The sequence below is a fragment of the Scyliorhinus canicula genome, chromosome 1 (genome assembly GCF_902713615.1).
Source record: "Scyliorhinus canicula chromosome 1, sScyCan1.1, whole genome shotgun sequence".
NCBI lineage: Eukaryota > Metazoa > Chordata > Chondrichthyes > Carcharhiniformes > Scyliorhinidae > Scyliorhinus > Scyliorhinus canicula.
The window spans coordinates 249,887,182-249,912,793 of record NC_052146.1 but is presented as its reverse complement, the minus strand read 5'-3'; the positions used below and the strand labels follow the sequence as shown (position 1 = coordinate 249,912,793).

The 25,612-nt window shown below is 50.4% G+C and overlaps 1 protein-coding gene across 1 annotated transcript in view; it reads left to right on the top strand.

The window, feature by feature from the left end:
• batf3 (basic leucine zipper transcription factor, ATF-like 3) overlaps positions 1–25,094 on the top strand; it is a 38,831-nt gene extending 13,737 nt beyond the window's left edge. Inside the window, exon 3 of the mRNA XM_038811134.1 lies at positions 24,399–25,094. Coding sequence (XP_038667062.1) covers positions 24,399–24,611 — 213 coding nt within the window. The 3' untranslated portion in view covers positions 24,612–25,094. The remainder of the gene's footprint in view (positions 1–24,398) is intronic.
• The last annotated feature ends 518 nt before the right edge of the window (positions 25,095–25,612 follow it).

Genomic DNA, 25,612 nt, shown 5'->3' with positions numbered 1-25,612 from the left:
AATACCTCGCTCTTTCCTAAGTTTAGCTTATAGCCCGAGAAGCCCCCAAATTCCGCTAACAGCTCCATCACCCCCGGCATTCCCCCTTCTGGGTCCGCCACATACAACAGCAGGTCGTCCGCATACAGCGATACCTGATGTTGCTCCCCACCCCGCACCAGACCCCTCCATCTCCCTGACTCCCTCAACGCCATAGCCAGAGGTTCAATCGCCAGTGCAAAGAGCAAGGGGGACAGGGGACACCACTGCCTGGTCCCACGATAGAGCCTAAAATACTCCGATCTCCTTCCATTTGTGACTACACTCGCCATCGGCGCCGCGTAAAGCAGCCTCACCCATTTGATGAATCCCTCCCCAAATCCAAACCTCTCCAGCAACTCCCACAGGTACCCCCACTCAACTCTATCAAACGCTTTCTCTGCGTCCAGCGCCACCACTATCTCCGCCTCCCCCTCCACTGCCGGCATCATGATAACATTGAGCAGTCTCCGCACATTCGTGTTGAGCTGCCGCCCCTTGACAAATCCTGTCTGATCTTCATGAATTACCTCTGACACACAATCCTCTATCCTGGTAGCCAGGATCTTCCCCAACAACGTAGCATCTACGTTAAGGAGCAAGATAGGCCTATATGATCCGCACTGCAAGGGATCCTTATCCCGTTTTAGGATCAAAGAGATCAGTGCCCGCGACATCGTCGGGGGCAAAGCCCACCCCCTCCCACACCTCATTGAAAGTTCGCACCAGCAGGGGACCCACCAGGTTCGCATATTTTTTGTAAAATTCTGCCGGGAACCCGTCAGCCCCGGGGCCTTACCTGACTGCATTTGCCCGATCCCCCTGACTAACTCCTCCAACTCTATCGGCACCCCCAGCCCCTCTACCAGCCTCTCTTGAACCCTTGGGAAACATAGCCTGTTCATGAAGCTCTCCATCCCCTCCCTCCCCCTCGGAGGTTCCGACCGGTACAATCCCTCGTAAAAGTCCCTAAAGACCCCGTATACTTCTGTCCCCTTCTGCACTACATTTCCACCCCCATCCTTCACTCCCCCAATTTCCCTAGCCGCATCTCGCCTACGGAGTTGATGCGCCAACATCCTGCTCGCCTTCTCTCCATACTCATATACCGCGCCCTGCGCCTTCCTCCACTGTGTCTCCGCCTTTCTGGTGGTCAACAAGTCAAAATTGGCCTGCAACCTGCGCCGTTCTCCCAGCAACCCTTCCTCCGGTGCCTCCGCATATCTCCTGTCCACCTCCAGAAACTCTCCCACCAGTCTCTCCCTCTCCTTCCTCTCCCTCCTTTCCCTGTGGGCCCGAATGGAGATCAGCTCCCCCCGGATCACTGCTTTCAGAGCCTCCCAGACCATCCCCACCTGGACCTCCCCCGTATCATTGGTATCCAGATACCCCTCAATGCTTCTCCGAACCCTCTTACACACCTCCTCCTCCGCCAGCATCCCCACATCCAGGCGCCAAAGCGGGCGCTGGTCCCGCGCCTCTACCATCTCCAGATCAACCCAGTGCGGGGCATGGTCCGAAATCGCTATGGACGAGTACTCGGCATCCTGCACCCTCGGAATCAATCCCCTGCTCAGGACAAAAAAGTCTATCCGGGAATAAACCCTATGGACGTGAGAGAAAAAGGAATACTCCCGCGCTCTCGGTCTCCCAAACCTCCAGGGATCCACCCCTCCCATCTGGTCCATGTATCCCCTCAGCACTTTGGCCGCCGCCGGTCTCCTACCCGTCCTTGAACTGGACCGGTCCAGTGTGGGATCCAGCACTGTGTTAAAGTCTCCCCCCATGATCAGGCCCCCTGCCTCCAGGTCCGGGATGCGGCCCAACAATCGCCTCATGAACCCAGCATCATCCCAATTCGGGGCATATACGTTCACCACCTTCTCTCCCTGCAGCCTACCCCTCACCATGATATATCTGCCCTCCTTGTCCGACACCACCTCAGCCACCTCAAACGCCAACCTCTTCCCCACTAGAATCGCCATCCCCCAGTTCTTCGCGTCTAATCCTGAATGATAAACCTGCCCCACCCACCCCTTCCTCAGACGGACCTGGTCCGCCACCTTCAGGTGGGTCTCCTGGAGCATAGCCACGTCCGCCTTCAACCCCCTTAGATGGGAGAACACCCTGGTTCTCTTAACCGGCCCGTTCAGCCCCCTCATGTTCCAGGTAATCAGCCGGATCAGAGGGCAACCCGCCCCCCTCCCCCGCCGACTAGCCATAGCTTGGCAGATGTTCGCCCCAGGCCAGCACACCCCGCTCGACTCGTTCCCCATGGCGATAGCGCCTCTCCTCTTCCCCCCCGGCCCCCATTGGCTCCTTCCCAGTCGTTCCAGCAGCAACCCGGTATCCCCCCCCCAAGGCTAGGACCTCCCCTAGCCGCGACGCACCCTCCATGGTACTTCCGTGAGTCAGCTGACTTCTGCTGACCCCGCCAGCTCCCGCCAAAACCTATCCCCTCCCGGCATGGGGTCATCCCCCTCTTGCCACACCTCCTTGGCATTGCTGCAACTCGTGAAAGAAGACCCGTAGAGGCCCCGCCCCCACCGCAAGCTCCACCCCCCTGCCCCGCAGCGCGGGAAACCAGAGGAAAGCCCGCACTTTCACACTGCCACACCCCACCCTTCTGACGCAGTTCCCCAAAATCCAGTTTCCCCTCAATCCCCAGCCCCGTACAGAAGAGAACATATAGAACATAGAACATAGAACAGTACAGCACAGAACAGGCCCTTCGGCCCTCAATGTTGTGCCGAGCCATGATCACCCTACTCAAACCCACGTATCCACCCTATACCTGTAACCCAACAACCCCCCCCCTTAACCTTACTTTTTTATTAGGACACTACGGGCAATTTTAGCATGGCCAATCCACCTAACCCGCACATCTTTGGACTGTGGGAGGAAACCGGAGCACCCGGAGGAAACCCACGCACACAGGGGGAGGACGTGCAGACTCCACACAGACAGTGACCCAGCCGGGAATCGAACCTGGGACCCTGGAGCTGTGAAGCATTTATGCTAACCACCATGCTACCCTGCTGCCCCCAATATAGAACACAAACCCCCAACACTCCCCACCTAACCCACAACCATGCCCAACAAACAAACCCACCGTAAACAGAGCAAACAGAAAACCAGCATAAATAACACACATGTCGAAGTTAAAAAAGTTGAAACAGTTTGAACAAAACAGCCACAGCGGAAACAACGCCGGCCAAAGTATGTCCCCAGGCCCTAGTTCGAGTCCAGCTTCTCCGCCTGTACAAAGACCCACGCCTCCTCTGGGGACTCGAAGTAATGGTGCCGGTCCTTGTATGTCACCCACAGGCGCGCAGGCTGCAGCATTCCAAACCTGACCTGCTTGGCATGAAGCACCGCCTTCGTCCGGTTGAACCCGGCCCACCGCTTAGCCACCTCCGCACTCCAGTCCTGGTAGATCCTCACTACCGAATTCTCCCATTTACTGCTCCTCTCTTTCTTGGCCCAGCGCAGCACACACTCCCGGTCACTGAATCGGTGGAACCGCACCAGCACCGCCCTCGGGGGCTCACCTGCCTTGGGCCTCCTGGCCATCACTCTGTGCGCTCCCTCAAGCTCCAGGGGCAAATGGAAGGACCCCGCTCCCATCAACGAGCTCAACATCGTGGTCACATACGCCGGGAGATCCGACCCCTCCAGCCCCTCCACCAGGCCCAGGATCCTCAGATTCTTTCGCCTCGTGCGAACGTCCAGCTCCTCCAAGCGGTCCTGCCACTTTTTATGAAGTGCCTTGTGCAACTCCACTTTCCCCACGAGGACCACGGCCTCCTCCTCTCTTTCAACGGCCTGCCGCTGCAACTCCCGAATAGACTCCTCCTGGGCCGCCTGGGTCCCAAGCAGCTTGGTCGTAGTTGCATTCATGGAGTCCAGCAGCTCAGCCTTCAGCTCAGCAAAACAACGTAGGAGCGAGGCCCAGTTGCTCCTGCGCCCACCTCCACCAGTCCTTGGGTGTTGCGCCGGCCGCCATTTTGTTTTTCTTCCCCCGTTTTTTTTGGGCAGTTACTGCAGCCTTTTTCACCATATAGTGTGGGGCAAGTTCTTCCAGGCACCTTCCCCCACAGGGATGCGTAGAAACAGCGCCGTTTGGGGCCCTCAAAACGGCCCAAATGTCCCTAAATAGCGGGAGCGCTGGCCGCCATTTTATTGTAATGCCATTGAATGTCAAAGGGAGAGTTAGATTCTCTCTTGTTGCAGATGGTCATTGGCCAGCACTTGTGTTATATGAATTGTACAGCTGCAGGTGTGACTGTCACAGAATTATGATGCCCAAATGTGTTGGTGTCAAGTTTAGAAAGTTTAATCATTAAGGACAGATTCATAAAAAGAGTTGCAGAGCAGGGAGATAAACTGACATCGAGAATATTTGATGCAATTTGTGAGTAGGTAACTTCACAATGAGCCTTAATTGTTATGAGTAATTGAAATTCAGGTTTAGAATAGTAATGCAGAATTAGAGGTAATATAATATAAATCAAAAATTAGGACAACTACATTGGTGTGGATTTTAAAAGAATGAACGAGGTGAACATGATAATACTGTCTCCTTTATGACGTAAATCGGATTGGTTGATTAATTTGTTGCAATTACATTTATACAGACTGTCAAGTCATCCACGTTTGTCGAAATATGCTAACCATTCATTGGATAAGTGAAGGACATGGTGCAAGTACTTAGGAACTGGACAGCTCTTGCTAATGGGCTGCAAGCTGCATTTGAGGCCTACACCTTAATCAAAGTCATCTAAACCCACTTTCAGAATATCTAATCATTTCAGCACTGCACTGTGATGTGTTAGGTGGGTTGGTTTGACGTTGACTGCAACTGGATGCAGCGAAGCTAGAAACAAACGTCTAACACCGGAGATGATCCAACACGGTTTTATTTAAACTATGAACGGCTGTACATGTTCAGCTGTGAGTTGACACTCTCCTAATCCTACTGACGACCTCTTACTGGTTTGACCAGACTTACTAGCTACCACATGGCAATAATGTCCACTGACTTGTGCACTCTGACTGTCTCAGTGTCTGGGTCCCGAAAAAGAGCGGGAGTCTTAATGTCCTGTGAGCTTTATAGTGGTGATGTCTTGTCTGGTGGTTGTTGTGTGTTCATTGGTCATCCTATGTGTCAATCACTGCCTGTCTGCATCTCATTATATACATGAATGGATATTATGACACACTGAATTTAGGATTTACCTGCAGATTGCATGGAAGGTCAAAATCAAGTGGCCAAACTATTGAGTTTGTTACTAAACAGGCATTAGCTATCTTTGAAAATGACTCGTACTGTATAAACCACCACCTGAGTTCCCAAGGAGAATTGTCCAAGAGGAATACCATGAGCTAAGACATGGACTCAGTTTCTTTCTTAAACAGATTTTTTACTGTCTTTTGGCAAGGCTGTATTCTTCACATTTTCCAGTACTGGGCCATTTCACACCCCAAGATGAATGCTTATTTTACAATACTTGGCTGTTACGACCCTTTTTTTGCACCTTCTGCTGCAAATGGCCAGTTTCCCTTTAACTATTGATGCACAGTCAATGCTTTCTTATGTATTTTATTACAAACATGTATCAAAGCAGGTTACAGCAAATAAACACCCTGGAAACATACTTCCCAACAATCAACTATTCAGTCTGCACAGAATTTTCTCCTTTTTCACCCCCCACCCTCCTCCTCCTCACCCCGCTGTGACGAACAGCTCCTCAAACACGAACACAAATATCCCCCACCTTTTCTCAAACCCCCTGAAGAGCCCCTTAACACTTTATCTTCGCTAACCTCAGGAAGCCATACAGGTTACCCAACCAATCCGCTACCTCCGGTGGCGATGCCAACCGCCACTCCAGCAAAATTCGCCGCCATGCAATCAGAGAGACGAAGGCCACGACATCGGCCTTCAACCTCTCCATGAGCTTCGGCTTCTCTGAAACCCCAAATATCGACACCAAGGGTCCAGGTCCACTCCCTCCTCCACTATCCTGGCTTAAGACCGCAAACACTCCCGCCCAGAATCTTCCCAATTTTTTGCAACCCCAAAACATGTGCGCGTGATTCGCTGGCCCCCGCCCACACCTCTCACACTCATCTGCTACCCCTGAAAGAACCCACTCATTCTGACCCGAGTCATATTTCATAGAATTTACAGTGCAGAAGGAGGCTATTCGGCCCATAGAGTCTGCACCGGCTCTTGGAAAGAGCACCCTACCCTGTGCACCACCTTAAACTATATCAGGCTCAACCTTGCACAAGAGGAGGTCCCGTTTACCTCACTCCATGCTCCACAATTGATCTCCCCTCCCAACTCCGCTTCCCATTTCTCCTTGATCTTCACCACCCGCTCACCTCTCTGCCCCCCAGCCACTTGTATATATCCCCAATTCTTACCTCCCCTTCCACATCCGGAAGCAGCAGTCGCTCCAGCAGGGTGTATCCCAGCAACCTAGGGAACCCCCTCCAGACCTTTCGCGCAAAGTCCCTAACCTGCAGATACCTTAACTCACTATCCCTCAGCAGCTCTACCCTCTCCCTTAGCTCCTCCAGACTGGCAAACCCTTCCTCCAAGTACAGATCCCTTACCTTGACCAGCCCCACTTCCCTCCACCTCCTGTATACACTATCCATTCCACCCCCCTGGCTCAAACCAATGATTCTCGCACAGCAGCGTTAGCAACAACATCCCTTCCATCCTAAAATGCCTCCTCAACGGATTTCATATCTTCACCATGGACTACACCACTGGGCTCCCTGAATACCTACTCGGAGCCATTGGCAATTCTGCTGTCACCATAGCCCTCAAACTAGACCTTTTACAAGATTTCTCCTCCATCCTAACCCACTTTCCCCCTTCTCCTTCCCATCACTGCTGCACTTTGTCCACATTCGCCGCCCAATAATAATGAAGCAAGATCGGCAACACCAACTCCCCTGCTGCCTCTGTAGCAGGATCCTCCCCACGCTTGGCACCTTCCCCGCCCATAAAAATTCTGATATGATCGTGTTCACTTTCCGAAAAAGGCCTTTGGTATAAAGATCGGGAGAGCCTGAAAGATAAACAAGAACCTCGGCAGAATATTCATTTTCACCCTCCCCGCCAACATTAAGTGCAGTGTATCCCACCACGTAAGATCCTCCCTGGCCTCCTCCACCAGTTTTGTTAAGTTCCCTCGCTACCTGAATCCCCAAATACCTAAACATATCCCTCGCTACCGTAAATCTTATGTATCTCTATACAATAGATGGGATTCATTCTCATTCATTATGTAGATTAGCAAGAACTAAAGACTAAAGATCTTTGAGATCCATGAACTTCAGCTCCATTGCGCTCAGTTTTCTTGCACCACCTGATGGAGCCATCAATTCACTAGACACGTGCTTTAAGATATGAACAGTGGTTTTAATCTACTTACAACAGAGCCAGCCTGTTCCGCGTTGAACTCTCGATGAACTGAACGACTGGCTCTGAGCATTGGTATTTATACAGCAGTCCAGGGGGAGGACTCATGGGCGGAGCCAAGGGTGGAGCCCTGTACAAACTCCTAAGCATTCCCAGCGCTACACCCCTAGTGGTCGGGCAATGCAACTGCGCTTACAAATGCATGGTCTCATGTATATACAATAGTGTGAATTATGGAGTTACATTCACCACACCACCATTGCTATTTTCTCTCTCCGTGACACACGTGCATGCCTGTGGTGCTTACCACCCCAGGCACCATTGTTGCAGGAGCAATAGCGCGTATGAAGAGCATGTCTGCCAGAGGTATGTTGAGGAAGCAGATTGTGACATCAGTTTTTGATGCCTGCACTGCTGTTTCGAAGCTCAATCCTTCAGGTAAGCCCCATTTAATCTTGCACAATTGAACACACATTCAGAAGCAGGAAGCTCGCCCCCATCAACATTCAGCATGAATGTGTCTTTTATAGTGTTTATAGTGCTTAAAAGGATTATCAACTACTTTCAGGCTAGTTGCTGATTGATTTCTATTGGCTGTTTCTCAGTTTGTAGAGGTGCTGCATAATTTGCAGAGTTACTAAAGTCTACAGGAAATGGTGCAGCATATGTTAAGGAACTTTGTCCCAACATCAAGGATTCTGCACAAACCACATCCTCCCAGACTTTGGTACAATCGTTTGCATCCCTCTTGGACTTTAGCTTGACAAAGAGAATAGCAGAAGCAACACACAGAAAGACTTCAGGAAGAGGGAAGAGGAGAAGAGTTAGTAAGTCTCGTAGCAAGAGGCCACATTCACCCAGAGTGTTTACGGAGTAATGCTTCTACTAGTGATGAGCAACATACTAGCCATCTGCTCTTCAATACAGATACCATCACCTCAGCAGCCACAAGTGCAACCTCAGAGCAGGGAGAGGATGGAATTGCCAATGGCTGTAAAGGTGGCTATGGTCACCTGTTACGTTTTTGAATCCTTCCAGGCCAGAGCTTGCGATATTTGCAACATCTCCCAGTTTGCTTTCCACTGTTGCATAAGGGTGCTTACCTGGGCTCTGTATTCCAAGAGGGATGAATACATTTCACTTTCCTGCCAGAGAGAAGTAGACGGTGGCACAGTGGTTAGCACTGCTGCTTTACGGCACCGTGGTTCCAGGTTTAATCCCGACTCTGGGTCACAGTGTCCGTGTGGAGTTTGCACATTCTCCCCGTGTATACGTGGGTTTCGCCTCCACAACCCAAAAATGTGCACGGTAGGTGGATTGGCCATGATAAATTGCCCCTTAAGTGGAAAAAATGAATTGGGGACACTAAAAAAAATTTCAAACAATTCTTTTGCTCCTACAGCCAATGGTTCTGTTATCAGTGTGTTCATGGAACCATAGAATTTACATTGCAGGAGGGGGCCATTCAGCCCTTCGAGTCTGCACCGGCCTTTGGAAAGAGCACCCTATTTAAGCCCAGGCCTCCAGCCTAATCTCCGTGATTCCACCTAACCTTTTGGACACTAAGGGGCAATTTAGCATGGCCAATCCACCTGACCTGCACATCTTAGCCATGAGGAGAAAGTACAAACTTCACACAGATAGTCACCCATGACCAGAATTCAACCTGGGTCCCTGGCGCTGTGAGGCAGCAGTGCTCACCATTGTACTACTGTGCCGATCCAGTTCAGACAGCGTGGAGTAAAATATTTCCCTGACATTAACAGGGGCGCTGAATAAAATTAGTGAACAGATTAAGCTTTATTTGTACCAAAGGCAAGTCAGAAGCACAAAATGTTGTTAGTAAAAAAAATGATGAAAACATAAGACTGTAAAATAGATGATGTACAAAGTAGACTGGTACAGGTCCAATTCTCTTCTGCTTTTGAGATCCTTGTTGGTATGTAATTGCTAGGTTTTGACATGTACAGGAAATTTTCTGCTCTCAGCAGGAAATCACACCCTTTGTCAGTGCTGTCTGTGTTTTTCCAAAATGCTCTGCTAATGGGTGAGGTTCTACACCATCAGAGAAGACAAGGTAATCAAATTACGAAAGTTCTTTATTACTGGCTTCCCTCAATTTGAATGTGAAGCTCTTCAGGGAAATTATATTAACCTTGCAACAGAAACACAGATTAACAATTTACAGTCCTCCAGTTGGTGGTGCAGAAAGCAACTGTTTAACAGTGCAAAATACTGCAGTTGCTGTAAATCCACAATAAGAACAGAGAATGTTTGCAAATACTTAGCATGTCTGACAGCGCACCTACGGAAAGTGAAACAGAGTTCATGGGCAGAATCTAATGCCCTCCCCGCGGTACGTTAGGATGAGGGGGGCATGACTTCCGGTTGCGGTGATGCGGAGCTAAGCCGCACGTTCGGCAGCTCCCGCTATCAAAGGACTTTCGTGCCTGTTTTAGGGCCCCAAACGGCGCTGTTTCGACGATTCCCGGTGGGGGAAGGTGTTTGGAGGAACATTCCCCGAAATTTATGGAGCGTACACGAGTGGGGCAAAGGAAAAGGCTGCAGCAGCTCCCCAGAAAAAGCGGGGGAAGGAGGACAAAATGGCAGCCAGCGGAGGCCCGAGGATTGGTGGAAGTGGGCGCAGGAGCAGCAAGCTGCTCTTCTGCGCTGTTTTGCGGAGCTGAAGGCTGAGTTGCTGGACTCCTTGAATGCGACTACCAACAAGCTGCTTGAGACCCAGACAGCCCAGGGGACGGCCATTCAGGAGTTGCAGCAGCAGGCCGCTGATCAGGAGGAGGAGGCCGTGGTCCTCGTGGGGAAAGTGGAGTTGCACGAGGCACTTCACAAAAAGTGGCAAGACCGCTTGGAGGAGCTGGACTTTCGCACGAGGCGGAAGAATTTGAGGATCCTGGGCCTGGCGGAGGGGCTGGATCTCCCATCCTATGTGGCCATGATGCTGAATTCGTTGATGGGGCGGGGTCCTTCCATTTGCCCCTGGAGCTTGAGGGAGCCCACAGAGTGCTGGCCAGGAGGCCCAAGACGAATGAACCCCCGCGGGCGGTGCTGGTGCGGTTCCATCGGTTCAGTGACCGGGAGTGTGTGCTGCACTGGGCCAAGAAAGAGAGGAGCAGCAAGTGGGAGAACTCGGTAGTGCAAATCTACCAGGACTGGAGTGCCGAGCTGGCTAAGCTGCGGGCCGGGCAGGTCAAATTTGGAATGCTGCAGCCTGCGCTCTGTGGGTAACATATAAGGACCGGCACCACTACTTCGAGTCCCCGGAGGAGGCATGGGCCTTTGTACAGGCGGAGAAGCTGGACTCGAACTAGGGTTTGGGGGCTGCGGGGTCCTGTGTACTACGGTCGTTGCTGTTTTTGCTGTTGCTGTTTTTGTAATTTTGACATGTGTTTTTTATGCTGGTTCTTGCTCTGTTTCCGGGTGGTTCTGTTGGGTATGGTTTTGTGTTATGTGGGGAATGTTGGGGGTTTGTTTTTTCTTCTGTACAGGGCTGGGGGATGGGGTGGAGCTGGAATTTGGGAGCTGCGTCAGAAAGGTGGGGTGTGGCAGTGTGAAAGCGCGGGCTTTCCTCTGGTTTCCCGCGCTGCGGGGCAGGAGGGGTGGAGCTGGCGGTGGGGGCGTGGCCTCTACTGGTTTTTTTCCCGTGCTGGAGCGGTGCTAGGGAGGTGTGGCGGGAGGGGGGATGACCCCATGTCGGGAGGGGCCGGGTTTTGGCGGGAGTTGCCGGGGTCAGCAGAAGCCAGCTGACTCACGGAAGTACCATGGAGGGTGCGTCGCGGCTAGGAGGGGTCCTAGCCTGGGTGGGGGGGGATGGGGGGGGGATGGGGGGGGGAATACCGGGTTGCTGCTGGAGTGGCCAGGAAGGAGATGGCGTGGGCCGGGGGGGGGTAGAGGAGAGGCGGTATCGTCATGGGGAACGGGTCGGGCGGGGTGTGCTGGCCTGGGGCGAGCAGTCAATGAGCTATGGCTCGTCGGCGGGGGAGGGGGGCGGGGTGCCCTCTGATCCAGCTGATCACCTGGAACGTGAGGGGGCTGAATGGGCCGGTTAAGCGGGCACGGGTATTTTCTCATTTGAAGGGGCTGAAGGCGGACGTAGCTATGCTCCAGGAGACCCACCTGAAGGTGGCGGACCAGGTTCGTCTGAGGAAGGGGTGGGCGGGGCAGATTTTCCACTCAGGATTAGACGAGAAGAACCGGGGGGGGTGGCGATTCTGGTGGGGAAGAGGGTGGCGTTCGAGGCGTCTGAGGTGGTGGCAGACAAGGAGGGCAGATGTGTTATGGTGAAGGGTAGGCTGCAGGGAGAGAAGGTGGTGCTGGTAAACGTGTATGCCCCGAATTGGGATGATGCTGGCTTTATGAGGCGTATGCCAGGGGGCCTGATCATGGGGGGAGACTTTAAAACGGTGCTGGATCCCCCACTAGACCGGTCCAGTTCAAGGACGGGTAGGAGGCCGGCGGTGGCCAAGGTGCTGAGGGGGTTTATGGACCAGATGGGAGGGGTGGATCCCTGAAAGTTTGAGAGGCCGCGGGCGCGGGAGTATTCCTTTTTCTCCCATGTGAATAAGGTTTACTCCTGAATAGATTTTTTCGTCTAGAGCAGGGGACTAATCCTGAGGGTGCAGGATGCCAAGTATTCGGCCATAGCAATTTCAGACCATGCTCCGCACTGGGTCGATCTGGAGATGGGGGAGGCGCGGGACCAGCGCCCGCTGTGGCGTCTGGACATGGGGTTGTTGGCTGATGAGGAGGTGTGTAGGAGGGTCCGGGGAAGTATTGAGGGGTATCTTGAGACCAACGACACGGGGGAGGTCCGGGTGGGGATGGTTTGGGAGGCTCTGAAGGCAGTGATCCGGGGGGAGCTGATTTCCATCCGGGCCCATAGGGAAAGGATGGAGAGGGGGAGACTGGTGGGGGAGCTCTTGGATGTGGATAGGAGGTACACGGAGGCCCCGGAGGAAGGATCGCTGGGGGAACGCCGTAGCTTGCAGGCCAAGTTCGACTTGCTGACCACCAGAAAGGCGGAGACACAGTGGAGGAAGGCGCAAGGCGCGGTTTATGAGTATGGGGAGAAGGCGAATAGGATGCTGGCGCATAAGCTCCGCAGGCGAGATGCGGCTAGGGAAATTGGGGGAGTGATGGATAAGGTTGGGAATGTGGTGCGGAAGGGGGCAGAGGTGAACGGGGTCTTTAGGGACTTTTACGAGGAACTGTACCGGTCAGAGTCACCAGTGGGGGGGGGGGGGGGGGGGGGGGTGGATGGAGAGCTTCATGAACAGGCTACGTTTCCCAAAGGTGCAGGAGGAGCTGGTGGAGGGGCTGGGGGCGCCGATTGAGTTGGAGGAGCTAGTCAAGGGGATTGGTCAAATGCAGTCAGGAAAGGCGCCAGGGCCGGATGGGTTCCCGGTGGAATTTTATAAAAAGTATGCGGACCTGGTGGGCCCCCTGTTGGTGCGAGCTTTCAATGAGGCATGGGAGGGGGGGGGGGCTTTGCCCCAGACGATGTCACGGACGCTGATTTATTTGATCCTGAAGCGGGATAAGGATCCCTTGCAGTGTGGATCATACAGGCCAATCTCGCTCCTCAATGTAGATGCTAAGTTTCTGGCGAAGATCCTGGCCACCAGGATAGAGGACTGTGTGCCAGGGATGATACACAAGGATCAGACAGGATGTGTCAAGGGAAGACAGCTTAATACGAATGTGCGGAGATTGTTAAATGTTGTTATGATGCCGGCGGTGGAGGGGGAGGCGGAGATAGTGGTGGCGCTAGATGCAGAGAAGGCGTTTGATAGAGTTGAGTGGGGGTACCTGTGGGAGGTGCTGGAGCGGTTTGGATTTGGGGAGGGGTTCATCAAATGGGCGAGGTTGCTGCATGAGGCCCCGATGGCGAGTGTAGTTACTAATGGAAGGAGATCAGAGTACTTCAGGCTCTACCGTGGGACCAGGCAAGGGTGCCCCCGGTCCCCCTTGCTTTTTGCACTGGCGATTGAACCTCTGGCTTTGGCGTTGAGGGAGTCGGGGAGGTGGAGGGGTCTGGTGCGGGGTGGGGAGGAACATCGTGTATCGCTGTATGCGGACGACTTACTGCTGTATGTGGCAGACCCAGAGGGGGGAATGCCAGGGGTGATGGAGCTATTGGCTGAGTTTGGGAGCTTTTCGGGCTATAAGCTGAATCTGGGCAAGAACGAGGTGTTTGTAGTGCACCCGGGTGATCAGGAGGAGGGAATTGGGAGGCTCCCGTTTAAGAGGGCAGTGAAGAGTTTCAGATACCTGGGGGTGCAGGTGGCCAGGAGTTGGGGGACTCTCCACAAGCTCAACTTTGCCAGGCTGGTGGAGCAGATGGAGGAGGAATTTAAAAGGTGGGACATGGTGCCGCTATCGTTGGCGGGTAGAGTGCAGTCCGTCAAAATGACGGTGGTCCCGAGGCTCTTGTTCCTTTTTCAGTGTTTGCCCATCTTTATCCCTAGGGCCTTTTTTAGGAGGGTGACTAACAGCATCATGAGCTTTGTTTGGGCGCATGGGACCCCGAGGGTGAAGAGGGTCTTCTTGGAGCGAGGTAGAGATGGTGGGGGGCTGGCGTTACCCAATCTCTGGGGGTATTATTGGGCGGCCAATGTGTCGATGGTGCGCAAGTGGGTGATGGAGGGGGAGGGGGCAGCATGGAAAAGGTTGGAGATGGCGTCCTGTGGAGGCACAAGCCTGGGGGCCCTGGTAACGGCACCGTTGCCGCTCCCTCCTACGAGGTATACCACGAGTCCGGTGGTGGCGGCTACCCTCAAGATTTGGGGGCAGTGGAAGCGACATAGGGGGGAAGTGGGGGGCTCGATGGAGGCTCCGCTAAGTGGGAACCATCGGTTCGTCCCGGGGAACATTGCTGGGGGGTTCCAGGGTTGGGACAGAGCGGGCATCAGACAGCTGAGGGACCTGTTCATTGATGGGAGGTTTGCAAGCCTGGGGGAGCTGGAGGAGAAATTTGAGCTCCCCTCGGGGAACATCTTCAGGTACCTGCAGGTAAAGGCGTTTGCCAGGCGGCAGGTGGAGGGATTCCCTGTGCTTCCCGCGAGGGGGGTGAGTGATAGGGTGCTGTCGGGGATCTGGGTCGGGGATGGGAAGATATCTGATATCTACAAGGTAATGCAGGAGGTGGAGGAGGCGTCAGTAGAGGAGCTAAAGGCTAAGTGAGAGGGGGAACTGGGGGAACAGATTGAAGATGGGACATGGACTGATGCCCTGGAAAGGGTTAACTCTTCCTCCTCATGTGCGCGGCTTAGCCTCATCCAATTCAAGGTGCTGCACCGGGCCCACATGTCCGGGTCTAGGATGAGTAGGTTCTTTGGGGGTGAAGACAGGTGTATCAGGTGTTCGGGGAGTCCAGCGAACCATGCCCATATGTTCTGGGCATGCCCGGCACTGGAGGAGTTCTGGAAGGGGGTGGCGAGGACGGTGTCGAGGGTGGTAGGATCCAGGGGTAAGCCAGGCTGGGGACTCGCGATTTTTGGGGTTGCGGTGGAGCCGGGAGTGCAGGAGGCGAGAGAGGCCAGTGTTTTGGCCTTTGCGTCCCTAGTAGCCCGGCGGAGGATCTTGCTACAGTGGAAGGATGCGAGACCCCAAGCGTGGAGACCTGGATCAATGACATGGTGGGATTTATTAAGCTGGAGAAGGTCAAATTCGCCCTGAGAGGGTCGGTACAAGGGTTCTTTAGGCGGTGGCAACCTTTCCTCGACTTTCTGGCTCAGCGATAGGGTACTGGGTCAGCAGCAGCAACCCGGGGGGGAGGGGGGAAAAAGTGGGGCGAGGGCGGGGGGGGGGGGGGGGGGGGGGGGGTGTTGAATATGCGTATTTAATTTAAATTTATTTTTAAGTTATCTTGTTGTTTACTGGGTTTGGGGGGGTGGGGGGGGTGTGATACATGCGGTGTTATGGTCTTGGGGGTGTTATACTTATTATGTTGTTTTATTGTTGCTTGTTATTGTTTGTTATATTTTCTGTAAAAAATTTCAATAAAATTTTTTTTTTTTTAAAAGGATGAGGGGGGCACATTTAATGGGGCAGGAGAATAGCAGGTGGGGGCCCTGCCACCTTTCTGCCTCTACCCGCCAAGTCTGATCAAGACGGCCCATGGACTGCCTTCCTGCTCCTCGACCAATCGCCCAATTAAGTGGCAATTAATGGCCACTTAAGGGCCTCTTCCTGCTGCCACTGGTAGTCAGCCTACAAGAGGCAGGGCATTGGCCATGCAAGAAACCAAAGGGGAATCACTCCTTCTAAGGCACCCAGTGCCTATTCAAAGGATCAACGGTCAGGAAGGTGGGGCTGGGAGGAGGGGGTTTGGCCACTGAGAGACACCCCCTTGCTACCGATTTCCCCCCTCCTATCCAGGTGAGACCCCACCACCTGCATTACAAACCGGTCAATATTTCAGGCCAGAGAAGCTTCTGGTGAAAGGTCACAGGCATAAAATGTTTCTGTTTCTTTCTCCAGTCATATTGAATATTTTCAACCATTTGACAATGATGATATTTTAACCAATAATCTCTGGTGGATTATGGTAGCATTAATAATAGGCTGTACAGGGTACATTTATTCTGTTTCCAAACTCTCTGTGCTCTGGTTAAAAGAAACTTGAATGTAGATCAAAGGACTAAAACAGTGAGAATATAGAACAGTGAGTTTAACGCTTGCACTGGGTCCATCTCACAGAATCTTCTGAGGTTGACCTCAACCGCTGTTCATGGTAAACATACAAAATGGGAACAACAGTAAGCCATTTGGTCCTTCAAGCCTGCTCGGCTACTCAGTAATACCATGACTGATATTCTATATCAGCTATACTATCTCCATATCTCCATAATCATATGCTGCTCAGAAGGCACAGTGGCACAGTGGTTAGCACTGCTGCCTCATAGTGGCAGGAACCCGGGTTTAATTCCAGCCTCGGGTGACTGCGGAGTTTGCCTGTTCCCCCTTGTCTCTGTGGGTTTACTCTGGGTGCTCTGGTTTCCACCCACAGTCCAAAGATTTGCAGGTTAGGTGGGATCAGGCAGGGGAATGAGCCTGCGGGGGGGTGCTCTTGCAGAGAGTTGGTACAGACTTGATGGGCCAAATGGCCTCCCTCTGCACTGCGGGAATACTATGAATCCCTTGATTCGCTTAGCATCCAAAAACATGTTGATCTCTGTTTTGAATAAACTCTGCAGCAGAGAAAAGCAGCTCCCTGAGGTAGAGATTTCCAAACATTCACAACCCTTTGAGTGAAGACATTTCACCTCATCTTAGTCCAAAATGGCCGATCCCTTATTCTGAGAAAATGAGGCAGAGTTCTCCGTTGGCTGATGCCGAAATTTGGAATCGTGACAGGGCGGAGAACAGGTTCCAACTCCAAAATCACAGTGGGCGCCGATTTGACGCCAAACCCCAATTCTCTGTCACCTCAACAGCGGCATCAATTGGTCTGGAATGTACGTACAGTAAACACCCGCATATCATTAGCTGGCCACACTTGGTATTCTCCGGTGCCTCCGTCATTCTCCGCCTTCGATGGGTCGCGTTCCTGACGGCGTGGTGCACTTGTGCTTTTAAAAATTGTGAAACCGGCATCGGGGCTACTGAGGGAGAGAGTTGGGGTATGGAAAGTGTCCAACATCGCCTTAGTTTGCTGTTGTGCAGCTGGCGGGGGGAGGCTTCTGCCAGGACCAGGGGGAGTAGGGGGGTGGCAGGAGGTGGGCTGTGGGGTCGGGTGGGCAAGCACGGAACACCATTGCTGCAGCCGGAAAGGCAGGCATGCAGTTGCAAACACCGCTAACAGCCCACTGTGAACTTAGGACCAGGGGTCGTATGAGTGTCCCCCCAGGGCACACCCCTAGGTGTCATCTGGCCCCAGCGGACCCATCAGCTGTATGGGCGCGCTCCACCACAACCAGTGCTATCTTGTTAGCTGGGATTAGTGTGTGTGGGGATTGTAATGTGTATGTGCGGCTTCAGCTTGTCAGCCTCCCGAGTGTCAATCATGGACCTGCCGAACTCCGCGCCACTTTTCATTGGAAACGATTGTGTTCCACTTGGCGCCAGTGCTAGCCCCTCCACAGTCGCTGAATCGGTCCAGGTTCGGCGCCAGTTTTGTTGTCTAACCTGGCATTGTTAGAGGGCTTGCCTCCAGGCACTCAATGATCCGAAGGCAAGGGCATCTGCTTCCGCCCCGCCTCCAGCCCCGGCAAGTCCAACACCCCAAATAATGCAACCAAAGGGCTCCAGTACGATATTGAGAATCGCCAACATGGTGCTAAAGAAGGAGACCCAAAAACATACGAGCTTGTGACAGGACCAGAGCATGTGTCTGTGGTTGGCTGGGACCCCGGAATACCACTTACACTTATTGTCCACCTCCAGGAAAAAAATAGCTCATCCTCTCCTTGGTTCGGTGCTCCCAAAACACTAACTTAAACTGGATCAAGCCCAGTGTCGCACATGAGGACATGCAATTCACCCTACAAAGGGTCTAACTCCACATCTCATTATCTACTAAAGGCACCAGCACCCTCCCCCACTTCACTTTCACTCCATAAAACCATAAGACATAGGAGCAAAATAAGGCCACTCGGTCCATCGAGTCTTCTCCTCCATTCAATCTTGGCTGATATTTTCTCATTCCCATTCTCCTGCCTTCTCCCCATAACCCCTGATCCCCTTATTAATCAAGAACCTTTATATCTCTGTCTTAAAGACACTTGGTGATTTGGCCTCCACAGTCTTCTGCAGCAAAGAGTTCCACAGATTCATTACCCTCTGGCTGAAGAAATTCCTCCTCACCTCTGTTTTAAAGGATCATCCCTTTAGTGTAAGATAGTGACCTCTGGTTCCAGTTTTTCCTACAAGTGGAAACACCCTCTCCATGTCCACTCTATCCAGGCCTCACAGTATCTTGTACGTTTCAATAAGATCCCCTCTCATCCTTCTAAACTCCGAGTACAGACCCAGAGTCCTCAAACGTTTCTCATACGAGAAGTTCTTCGTTCCAGGGATCATCCTTGTGAACCTCCTCTGGACCATTTCCAAGGCCAGCATATCCTTCCTTAGATATGGGGCCCATACCTGCTCACAATATTCCAAATGGAGTCTGACCAGAGCCTTATACAGCCTCAGAAGTACATTCCTGGTCTTGTATTCTAGCCCTCTTGACATGAATGCTAACATTGCATTTGCCTTCTTAACTGCTGACTGAACCTGCACATTAACCTTAAGAGAATCATGGACAAGGACTCCCAAGTCCCTTTGCGCTTCTGATTTCCTAAGCATTTCCCCATTTAGAAAATAGTCTATGCCTAAATTCCTCCTTCCAAAGTGCATAACCTCACACTTTTCCACGTCTTATTTCATTTGCCAGTTCATTGCCCACTCTCCTAGCTTGTCCAAATCCTTCTGCAGCCCCCTTGCTTCCTCAATACTACCTGTCCCTCTACAGATCTTTGTATCATCTGCAAACTTAGCAACAGTGCCTTCAGTGAAAAGTTGTCCCAGAACAGACCCCTGAGGCACACCACTAGTAACTGGCTCCCATCCTGCCTTGAGCTTGCTGCTTGAGCTTGCCTTGAACTCCATGCACAGAGTTTGCTACTTTTGAAAGGATCCACCCATAGATTTTCTATGCTGATTCCCAACGTGTTCCCATCCTCTGGTCCTGCAGGTAAAAGGATCCTGTCCATTAGTGGCACCACTGGAAAAGTCGGGAAAGTCTTCTGTGTTAAATTCCGAACCTGGAGATATCTAAATGAGTTTGATCCTGAGAGCCATTACTTCACTGTCAATTCCTCAAGCTGTGCTGGCAAATCGCCCCTCCAATTGCTTCCTATTCTCTCTAACGCCTTCCGTCCCCATATCCCAAACATGGCATCCAACCTCACCAGCTCATATACAGGATATTGGAACAAATAGGGACCTACTTCGGCAAAGACCCAAGCCTAAAATGCTGTCTGAACTGTCTCCATATCTTTAAAGTGGATAGCAAGACTTCTTTACTTTTATATTGGAATCCTTTTGTAACTTACCATTTTCTTTCCTAAGTGATTATGGCAGCTTTGTGTTAACGTCTTGTTGTTCATATGCAAGGATTCCCAGTACCTACAGAATATCACTAACATCCCAATATAACACCATTAAAAATATTCTGCTTCTCTATTTTTCCTTCCAGATTGGATAAGTTAGCACTCCCCCACATTACCCTCTTGCCATGTACTTGCCCACTTATTTAACCTATCTATATCCCTTTGCAGCCTCTTTGTACCCTCCTCACAGCTCACACTTCCATCTGAAGTAAACTGGTATGCATTGTACTTAGTACTCACATCTAAGTCATGGATTGTAAATCAGTGATGCCTGAGCCCTGATCCTTGTTCTACCCAACCAGTTACATGCTGCCAACCAGAAATACCCTGTTCATTCCTCTTCTCTGTTTTCAGCCTCTCCTCGCTAATATATTACCTCAATCCAATGAGCCAAAATATTGTGCAATAACCTCTTGTGTGGCGCCTTATTGAATGCTATTTTGAAAATCGAATACCTCCACTGGTTCCTCATTATCTATCCTGCCAGTTCCAATCTCAAAAACCCTCAGCAAGTTTGTCAGACGTAATTTCCCATTGATAAATCCGTTTTGATTCTGCTCAATCACGTTATGCTTTTCTGAATGTTATGTTACCATGTCCTGGCTAATATAATCTAGCCTATTCCTTGCTACCAATGCCAGGCTAGCTGCTCCCTTTCCCTCTTTTCTTAAATAATGGGTTTATATTTGCTACCTTCCAATGCATGGTAACACTGGAAGATCAAATTCAGTGCATCCATTATTCTTGTAGTTGCATCTTTTGAAACACTAGGGCACAGGCCATCAGGTCCCAGAGCTTTAACAGCTTTGAATCCACTAATTTTCCAGTACTCTTTTTTAAAATTAATACTAATTTCTAAGTTCTTCATTCACGTTAGATCTTTGGTCTCAAATTATTTCAGAATGTTTTTTGTGTCTTCTGCTATTAAGAAAGATGCCAGGTATTTGTCAAATGTATTCGCCGTTGGGTGACACTGTGGTGCAGTGGTTAGCACTGCTGCCTCATAGACCCCGTGTCTGTGTGGGTCCAACCCCCACAACCCAAAAAGATGTGCAAGTTAAATGGATTGGCCATGTTAAATTTCTCTTAATTGGAAAAAAAGAATTGGTTGTTCTAAATGTTTTTTAAAATGGGTTCACCATTTACTTATTCTCCATTTTGAATTCTTCCACTTCTGCCTCTCAGGGGCATACACTTGCTTTCAGTATACTCTTCCTGTTTCCGTACCCACAGAAACTTTTACTGGCTGTGTTTATGTCTCTTGATAGTTAATACTCAAATTGGTCGGAATTCTCCGATCGTTGCGATTCACTTTTCCCGCTGGGAGTGTACCCCCGCCAGTGGGTTTTGCAGCGGCATGTGGTGGTTACAATGGGAAATCCCAGTGATAAGTGGCAGGAAGATAGACACCCACTGCCAGCAAATGGCATGCGGCCGAGAAACACGCAGCGGGGGCACCGGAGAATCCCGCCCATTCTCTTTTCTATTTCTTTATCAATGTCTTTCGAGAACAAACCCAGATTGGACTATAGCCATCAGCATAATGGGAAGAGGGGGGATTGAATGGGGGCAAGCGATAATGTACATTTTCAGCTTTTCAGCTCTGGGAGCTACATGTTTGTTGGTGCATCAAACAGGAATCACAGCTGAAGAAGGAGCTAGCGCATCTTTATTTCTGGTGGAGCTTTGGAGGTATTGACAGAAGAAATATACTTCCAGATGAAATAATCCCCATTGAGATTCACATTTTAAAATTTGCAGCAACTAAGGGCTTTTAAAGACAGTACTCCAATGTCAGGGGAAAAAGCAAGTCCCAAATCTGCATTTACTGGGAGTGGGACCGGCTCAGCAATTTTATATCAGACGGTCCTCGAATTGGCCAACAGCGGGCCCACTATCCAATTAAGGCCATAGGGTGGGCTCCTGATGCTGCCAGTCTAACCAGTGGATTAGCAGCTCTGGAGCCTCTGTGGTGCCAGCAGGGGGTTTGGTTGTTGCTGAGTATGTAGGAGGCCTGTTGCCTACAGCAGGTAATGAAAAAGGTGCAAAAAATCCAGGGGACCCAGTGTAAAAGGAGAAACACCTCCAGGGAAACCACGGGGGCTTTGGGCCTTTCCTGCCCGAGCCCCCCCCCCCCCATTTTGATCCATAGAACTTTCCCTCCTGCGCTGCCATTGGGAATCTGCATCGATTTAGCTAATGGCCGTCCTTTTCTGATGGCACCGTGAAATAGCCGATAATTGGACCTTTAATTATAGAAATCAACTGTCCACTTCCTGGAGTTGGCAGACTCTCCACACCCAGTCCCACCATGCATCCAACATGGCTTCCCATGATTCTACTGCCCCCAGATAGCCCCATCCTCCCCCTCCCACTTCCTAGCCTGACTCCTGGGGATTGATTATATCCTGGCCTAAAACTCGATCAGACAAAATCCTTAAAAAGTAAGAGATGTATGCACAGAAAATAACATCCATATAAAGCTACAGAAACACTTAATTTTTGGATCCCTCTGAACACACAGTGTATTCAGCTTTGAGTGTTGCCCTGCTGTTTGCCCAGAACATGGCAGCTTTTTATCTGTTTTATGCAGAAGGCTACAATACTTTCCCAACAAACATCATTTGAAATTGTGCATGCATATTCTAACACGCTTTCATTATATTTCAATATTGAAACTAAGCTCTTGTCTGTTCATGTTCCTTTGTCTGTAAAGAGAAGTTATCAAGATTAATCTGCAAAGGATTTTCCGTGGGGTTGAGACTTGAGCAAATTCCAGGCTGATGCTACAGTTCTGTACTGATTACTGAGAGAGTTCTGCACTGTCGGAGGTGCCGTCTTTCAGATGAATCAGTAAACCAAGGCCCCATTTACCCTAATGAAAACTGAACATACTGGAAAAACTCAGGTCTGGCTTCATATGAGAGAGGTGATGCGCGATCAATAACCACTGAAACGAGGAAGTAGTCCGAATTGAAGGCTTTAATCAACAAAATGTTTCCCCAGCAGCTCGAGTACAGAAAGAAGGCCGGCTGCTAGGAAACACGGGTTCTTATATCCCGCCTCACTGGGCGGAGCTACCTTACGTTCCGACCAATGAAATGCAAACACTTGGGCCAATGAGCAGAGAGCCTTCTCCACCAATGGTAGCTCACACTCCCAGGTACCGTAGTATCTCTAGTCATACTACCACAAGAGGCACTCTAGGACTCAATCCCAAAACCTAATTTAAAGCTCCCTGTTAAAGGGGGCCAATGCTGTTCTCACGTTCGACTTTTAAAATGGAAATAATCATCATGCAGGGATTAGGTTGTTTTCCCACTCAGAATGACACCCTGCTAAAGGGAGGGATGCATCATATGACTTAACATCCTTGTTTTATGCCTGGTCCATTATGGGCCAGGGAAGCTAGGATTCCTAACATGGGGAATTCTAGCTCTGTCACCTCCAATATGCAACTCCTGCCGTTTTCTGAATGATTCCAAAGAATTTCCATCAGAATTACAGTGTCACCCGACTATTCTTCCTCTTGTTCGTTGGCCACAAACAGGTCCCGGAACAATTGCATGAATGGCTCCCACGTTCTGTGGAAGCCGTCGTCTGACCCTCGGATGGCGAATTTGATTTTCTCCATTTGGAGAGATTCCGAGAGGTCGGACAGCCAGTCTGCAGCTCTGGGCGGTTCTGCTGACCGCCAGCCAAACAGGATTCTACGGCGGGCGATCAGGGAGGCAAAGGCAATGGCGTCCGCCCTCCCCCCCCAGAATAGATCTGGGGAAAATGGACGGGAATCGGGGGAAGGTAGCCGCGGGGGGGGGGGGGGGGGGGGGGGGGGGGGGGGCTGCGGGTTCGTTATGGGGGTTTGTTCTCATGGTTTTACGCTTATTTCTTTTTCTTGTTAATTTATTGTTTTTGTATTGGAGGGGAGGGGTTACTGTTTTTCTCTTGTGATAAAAATTTGTTGTTGAAAACTTGAATAAAAATTATTCCAAAACAAAAGGAAGGACAAAGCCGCAAGCGACAGTCTGATGGCAAGCTAAGGCCCAAAACCAAATTGTAAATAAATGCCTCACAACATGTGCCTCGGCCATATTGGGGAATGTAAAATATGTATGCCGGTTAAAGGGGGCGGCCACAGTTGTTATTATGAAGATGCTTATCTGTAAATATACATGTCAATTTTTGCGTGTTTATTTTTCTAATAATTTGTAATTTGTTGGATATAAAATATGAAAACTCAATTAAAAACATTTCCAAAAAAAAAGAATTGCAGTGTCGGGAGGGTGGGGGGGGGCGGTCAAGTTAAAGGCCACAGAAATTAGACTCTGAATAAGCCAGTCAGCCTGTTTCTAAGTGTGTATTCACTCAGAAATTGGAGAAAGTTTCTGTGAAACTGCTTATTCCACTATTTTTATCTGTTCCCCTTTTAGCTTAGCCACCCCTCCCCTCCCCCCTCAACCTACCCAGCAACCATGCCCCGCCCCCACATTGTTATCTCCCATTTCTTCTTTCTCCTGTGATTGCATGGATAAAACTTTATAATTAGCTGAAGGTTGCTATACTTCTAAATTCTATCTCTTTCCCTAATTTGCAGTGAATACTACACACACATTCAGCATTTCTCTTGTAAAAGTCACGCACTGAAGGCAGATGGGTATGGTCGCATTCCGGAATGGGCTTTGAAGCCAAAGACCTCTCCTTTGGGACTCAGGCATTGTGATGTTAAGAGCTCTCAGGCAGCCTTGTTGAAACTGATTTTAATAATTTTAGCTTACTCATTTGTTTTTGGAGTTCCCCTTATTTCGAGACTTTTTTCTTCGCAGGAGTATGAAAAGCTGGAACAGGAAAACACTGCTCTAAAAAGGGAAATAAGGAAACTTAGTGAAGAAGTGAAACATTTATCAGAAGCACTGAATGATCATGAACGCATATGTCCGTTGATACACTGTGCCATGAACTTTGTCGCAACACCTAGACGTCATCCTGATGTACTTACCAGCTGTTTACCTCGTGATGATCAAAGTGAAGTCTCATAGATGGCTAAAGCACTGAAATTTGAAAATGTTACTTTATTATGGAAGGTTAGGATACACTGATAATTGTTTGGATGTGTTTGAGTCTTTTTCTGCAACCTGGAGAATCCTGAGGACACTATCAGACATTGGACCATATTGTGGCCTATATGATGCTGCTGTAACCTTGTGTGACCAAGGGCATGGACAAACGCTTTGCAAGTTTATTGTCCCGCCCGCGGTTTCTGCTTAGTTTAAGCTTTATCTATAGCATCACCTGAATGAATGTATTTTAAAGACTTGTAGACATTTTTTTTTTACTTTTGCATATTTTTCAGGGAATCTGAGTTTGTGCTCTCCACAAATGAAATGCAGCACGGTTTTTAGCATTCCAGCACTCACATAGCTGAGACCTGGGACACACCTTCATTTCAAACACACATGGGCAAAGTCAAATCAAAAGATGATTTGTTGCACAATTTAACAAGTCTTTTTGTGAACAGATAACATTGTGAAATGGTGCATTTATTTTGAAAGTTTTGCATTTTTCCCCCTCATTGGCTACATGGACAACATTATGGGGCGCGATTCTCCCAAAACATTTCTCAGTTAATTTGTGGTGGGTTTTTCAGGGAGATACCTGCAAGCTAGTGTTTGAAACAAACCTGTTGGACTTTAACCTGGTGTTGTAAGACTGCTTACCATTAACACTGAAGTGAGAGGAAATTCAGATGAATGCATGAAATGGTCATACGTTGAAAATTTAGGGCCTAAAGTTTAGCAGTGCCGTATTATGAAAACTGTGATGTTGGGACGATTATCCGAGCCACGCGCCGGGCTGGAGAATCGGCGCAATCGCGCCACGACGCATCAACGCCGGCGCGCGATTCTCGGAGGTGCGGAGAATCGGCGCCATTTGCGCCAGCGCGTTTGGCGTGGCGCAGGCCGCTGGAATCGGCGGAGCTGCCAATTCTCCGGCCCATTTGTGCTGAGCGGCCGCTCCGATACAACAGAGTCCCGCCAGC